Raw genomic sequence first — 5,844 nt, forward strand, 5'->3', positions numbered from 1 at the left:
TGACCAGGATGGTCTCGATCTCTTGACCTCGTGATCCACCCGCCTCGGCCTCCCAAAGTGCTGGGATTACAGGCTTGAGCCACCGCGCCCGGCCTGTTTTTTGTTTTCTTTAACGAAACATAGTTTAGCTCTGTCACCCAGGCTGGAGTGCAGTGGCATGACCTTGGCTCACTGCAGCCTCTGCCTCCCAGGTTCAAGTGATTCTTGTGCCTTAGCCTTCCAAGTAGCCGCCAGGACTACAGCTGTGCTAATTTTTGTATTTTTTTTAGTAGAGATGTGGTTTCACCATGTTGGCCAGGCTGCTCTTGAACTCCTCACCTCAAGTGATCCACCTGCCTTGGCCTCACAAAATGCTGAAATTATAAGCATGGGTCACCACGCCCAGCCCCCACAAATAAAATTATTTTGTAAGATGAAGAGGGTATAATGGTCCATGATTCTCTTGGGAGTATGCAAATGGTTTGTTTCCATAACTCTGGTGGTAAGGACGGAATTTAATCCCACTACAAAGTATAATAACATGGAACCCTGCCTCAACCCCTTGATCAAAAGGGTTGCTAGGCTAGGATAAATTATCTAAGAGAGAAGAGTGGGAATAAGATTTGTACTCACACCTTTTAAGGTTGTCCCACTATCACAAGATGTCAAAGTAACATATCATATTGGGCCTTCAGTTCTGATCTTACGCCAAAATGTGAATAAGCATCCAGAGTATGCTTGACAAATACAAATAGAATTCAATATTAATACAGAATTTCCATGGATTCCATAGCATGGTAGTCCCAAATCATCCTGTAAGTGTCTACCTGAATGACTCCATAGCCACATAGAACCATGAGTGGCTTCAGATATCCATGACCCTTTTCCACTTCCGTGCTGCACCAGCTGACACCTCAGCTCTAGCAGCCTTCCCCTGTCCACCCAATGCCATTTAAAGCAAAGCCCCTGCATTTGTGAACAAAACCAAACCGACTATCACACAGGAGCATATTTTTCCCTGCCCATATGAGCTAGGCTTAATGAAACTTTCCAGGCACTCCCAAAACGATTGTGAGTCCAAACAGTGGTAAACAGTTACAACTGGCCGGGCATAGTGGCTCACGCCTGTAATCCAAGCACTCTGGGGGCAAAGGTGGGCAGATCACCTGAGGTCGGGAGTTCAAGATCAGCTTGACCAACATAGAGAAACCCTATCCCTACTAAAAATACAAAAGCAGCCGGGCGTGGTGGCTCATGCCTGTGATCCCAACTACTCATTGAGGCAGGAGAATAGCTTGAACCTGAGAGGTGAAGGTTGCAGTGAGTCGAGATCGTGCCACTGCACCCCAGGCTGGGTAACAAGAGAGAAACTCTGTCTCAAAAAAAAAAAAAAAAGATTTACCACCATAATCTGAAGCATGCCCTCCTACTAAATGTGATCCATAACTAACTTACCGTATTTACCAGTTAGCATTCACATATTGGATGTCTCCAGTAGAAATAACTTTCCAGATACCCTGTCCTGTAAGTCTAGTTATCCATTTGATGCAGCCACTTACTGGTCTCTGACTCTTCATATGGCCAAAACAACTGTCTTGATATCCACATTATTATGTCAATATCAACTTCATCTCAGCTGACACAGCATCCATGGCTACAGTTGCTAAGATCAAAAACCCTGGCTCATGCCCGATTTCTCTTTCATGCCCTTATTATACAAATTAGAAAACCTACTGTCTTAGCTGGGCACAGTGGCTCATGCCTGCAATCCCAGCACTTTGGGTGGCCAAGGCGGGTGGATCACCTGGGGTCAGGAGTTGAAGACCGGTCGAACCAAGATGGTGAATCCCCATCTCTATTAAAAATACAAAAATTAGCTGGGTGTGGTGGCACCTGTATCTCACCTACTGGGAAGGCTGAGACAGGAGAAGTGCTTAAACCCAGGAGGCAGAGGTTGCAGCGAGCCGAGATCAAATCATTGCACTCCAGCCTGGGTGACAAGAAGGAAATTCACCGGCTGGGCGCGGTGGCTCACGCCTATAATCCCAGCACTTTGGGAAGTCAAGGCAGGTGGATCATAAGGTCAAGAGATCAAGACCATCCTGGTCAACATGGTGAAACCCCATCTCTACTAAAAATACAAAAATTAGCTGGGCATGGTGGCACGCACCTGAAGTCCCAGCTACTCAGGAGGCTGAGGCAGGAGAATTGCTTGAACCCAGGAGGCGGAGGTTGCAGTGAGCCGAGATCGCGCCATTGCACTCCAGCCTGGGTAATAAGAGCGAAACTCCTTCTCAAAAAAAAAAAAAAAAATTTGGCAAATATGCATTGATTGGGAAAAAAAAAAGAAAAAAGAAAAAAGAAAAAAAGAAAACCTAGTTGCCTCTTTACAAAAAGTGAATCTTGAATCCAGACCCATGTGATATGCCACGTATCTAACCCATTAACCCTCACCTGGATTATGGCAGGAGCCTTATCTCTGACCTTTCTTCCTCTTCCCTCAACCCACAATCTGTACACCAAGGTCCAACCAGATGAAGCCTGTAGCCAGACAGAACTGTGGTAAAATAACCTCCTAACTTTGATCAGTTTTATCTCTAAGCATTGCACAACCTGGTAGCAACTCTGGAGTTAATCTTCCAAGTGTGTTTATATTGGTTGACAGAAATGGGATTATCTCCATAAAATCTGCCATGGACTTAGTATGGTGGGTTTACAAGTTCTACAGGGTCCTCAGATCAAAGGACTGAAAACATGACACTTAAGAGTCCCAGGACACCACAAGCTAGAGAACCTGTGGAGGGGGTCAGGACCAATGGAACACCCTCCACTTCCCAATGTAGGTTCCCTAAGTGCTTCTGAACCCAGGAATGCCTGAGGGGAAGGGCAGACATTACAAAAACGTTACAGGACTTGATAAGCTCAGGCCTCCTGGAACCCTTTCTTGTCCCTGGGGCCAGGTGATCCTTAGGCTGGTTGTCTGACCTGCTTGTCTCAGTGCAAAATGTCATCTCTACTACGTATGTCATCTATAAAAAGCATTCAACCTCCCAAGACCCCAAAGTCCTCATGCCCTTTGGGAAACCTTAAGAGCCTGGATTTGGATCATGTCCCGACTTTCTTCAAAACTCTCCATGGCTTCTAGCATCCTCACAATGAATGCACAGCCCTCAGCCTGCTTGCTCTTCTAGGAGAAGCTCCGCCTCACACTTTGTTCTCAACAGGCACCTGTGGACCCTGTTCCATACTCTCGGTTCTGTCCATCTCCAAGCCATTGCCTGAGACCCTCCTTGTGCCTGTCTCTCTCCCCACCGCATCCTACGTGTGTCAGATGCAAGTGAAACCGCCTTAGCAAAGTTATAAATAACTGAGGAAATGATGACAGTGAAAGAAATCAGACCTAACCGACTCCATCTTGCTTCTAACATTTAAGCTGTCCTTGTTCATTCCTGGGCATAGGCTGAATATACTTTGGGAAGGAATTCAGTTCATGGTTTGACTCTGAAACAAAATTGATAATAATGGCCTTTTCCTCAAAAGACCCCCTTCTTGCCTGGGGACCAGCCTGCTTTTGCAGGACTAGCAAATTAGCTACAAGATTAGAAATTACGGTTTAGGGGTCATGCAGCTTCTGGCTCCAACAGTCTGAACCGCCCCAATTTGCTCCTGAAGATCACATCGCTACTGTAAAACTTAATCTCAGTGCTGGAGGTATTTTGCAGATCTTGCACTGGGCGGGTCAGCGGACACCACCCAGGCCGGTAATCTGGGTCAGTCCGTTCTGCCATCCCACCCAGAACAGAAAACAGTAAGAAAAACTCACTTCAACCACCTGTGAATCCACCTCCAAGCTGACCAATCAACACGCCCCACTTCCCAAGCAACTGTCCGCCAAATTAATTTTGAAAACTCTGATCCCGGGACGCTCGGGGAGACCGATTTAAAGAATAATACAGCTCTGGTCTCCCGCACAGCCGGCTCCGCGTGAATTACTTTCTCCACTGCGGTTACCCGGTCTTCATAAACCGGCGGTCTAGGCAGACGGCAAGGCGAACGCACTGGACGTTACACAGGGACCTCCCCTGCGAACGCCTCGCTGTCCCTGCGCTGGGAATCGCTACAGACCCTGAGCAGGAGCTGCTCCTCGCTGCGTTAGGGCCTCGGTGACGATGAGGTGACCTGAGGTACAGAAGGCGCCACAATTACCTGAGCCGGGATCCTCGGCGCCGCCGCCGCCATCGGACACTCCGGGGAAGGTGCGGCCCGGGGGCAGCGAGCGCCGTCACGGGGCTGCAGAGCTGCCTCTGTGCCGCGAGGACGATTCCGCTCCACTTCTGAGCCCAGTCACCGCGGTCCCACCCGGCGCTCAGGGTACCCTCACCCGGAAAACACGCCGATCACCGACCAACATGACGGTCACCAGAGACGCCGGAAGTCCCGGCCTTTCGTTCCGCGCACAAACAGAAACACCTTCCTTCCGAGCCCTCATTGGCTCTGCCGCGCTGACGGGCAACCAGAGCTTTCTGGGTAACAGAGTTCCCCAGGTTCCAAGGTGGTGAATAGGGCGCCACACGGAGGCGAGTCTGCAGGAAAAGCCCACAGTCAGGCAGGGGCTCTCCTTAGAAAGCGAGCCGTTGGCGGGCGCGGTGGCTCACGCTTGTAATCCCAGCACTTTGAGGGGCGGAAGCGGGTGGATAACGAGGTCAGTAGTTCGAGACCAGTCTGGCCAATATGGCGAAACCCCGTGTATACTAAAAATACAAAATTTAGCTGAGCGTGGTGGCGCGTGCCTATCGTCCCAGCTGTTCGAGAGGCTGAGGCAGGAGAATCGATTGAACCTGGGAGGCGAAGGTTGCAGTGAGCTGAGATCGCAGCACTGCATGGGTAGCAGTCAGATTCCGTCTGGAAAAAAAAAAAAAAGAAAAAAAAAAGCGCGTTCTTCTAGGGCAGAGGATGGGTCTCACCTAGCCTTAGAAGCCATATTGAGATTTCTGGAGACTAGTGTCTGTAACTAATCACTCAAGAATTTGGAAAAATATCATTTCAAATTTTGGGAAGCTCAAGCTAAATAATAGGGAGCTCAAGCTAAAAGTATTATTTAGGATTCTCCTAAAGGCTACAAATCCAAATTACCATACGGTTTGAAGCAGTCGTTCAGTCGCAGAATACCTGCACTGGAAGCAGAGGTTGCTAAACATTATTGTGTTAGAATTTTTTTGTTTGTTTGTTTGAGACGGAGTTTCGCTCTTGTTACCCAGGCTGGAGTGCAATGGCGCGATCTCGGCTCACCGCAACCTCCGCCTCCCGGGTTCAGGCAATTCTCCTGCCCCAGCCTCCTGAGTCGCTGGGATTACAGGCACGCGCCACCATGCCCAGCTAATTTTTTGTATTTTTAGTAGAGACGGGGTTTCACCATGTTGACCAGGATGGTCTCGATCTGTTGACCTCGTGATCCACCCGCCTCGGCCTCCCACAGTGCTGGGATTACAGGCTTCAGCCACCGCGCCCGGCCTTCTGTTAGAATTTTTATGAATGCACTCAGAAGCATGAGTCCCTAAGGCACGACAAAAGAAGTTAGAGATGTACCCCTCTAAAGGAGGAGTACAAAGTTGAATCTCTGTGAGTCCTACAGAAAACAACTCTCCTGCTAACAGAATTCGTGAAAGGAAAATATTGTGGCCCAAAAATTACTAAGCTAAAGAAAAAGTCAAGCAGGGAACTGGTCAGGACAAACTTGCCTCCCTGCCGTTGAGACCCCAACCCAGGTGGTGCTGAAGGAATTACACAATTGTATCCACTGTTATCTCTTTTGGCATTGACCCTATGTATTTGGCTCTTTTTTTTTTTTTTTTTGAGACGGAGTTT

General features: G+C 48.6%; 1 protein-coding gene across 4 annotated transcripts in view; it reads right to left on the reverse strand.

Annotated features, from left to right (window-relative positions):
• LOC119466667 (zinc finger protein 417-like) overlaps positions 1-4,419 on the reverse strand; it is a 9,507-nt gene extending 5,088 nt beyond the window's left edge. The window contains exon 1 of one of the 4 annotated variants that reach the window (XM_017509545.2): positions 4,186-4,419. In XM_017509545.2, coding sequence (XP_017365034.1) covers positions 4,186-4,218 — 33 coding nt within the window. In that variant the 5' untranslated portion in view covers positions 4,219-4,419. Of the gene's footprint in view, positions 1-3,802; positions 3,944-4,185 lie in introns of those variants that run through there. The other 3 variants (XM_017509546.2, XM_037731696.1, XM_037731697.1) reach the window with 3 other exon arrangements.
• Between the last annotated feature and the right edge of the window lie 1,425 nt (positions 4,420-5,844).

Source organism: Cebus imitator, unplaced genomic scaffold (assembly GCF_001604975.1).
Source record: "Cebus imitator isolate Cc_AM_T3 unplaced genomic scaffold, Cebus_imitator-1.0 Scaffold417, whole genome shotgun sequence".
Taxonomy (NCBI): domain Eukaryota; kingdom Metazoa; phylum Chordata; class Mammalia; order Primates; family Cebidae; genus Cebus; species Cebus imitator.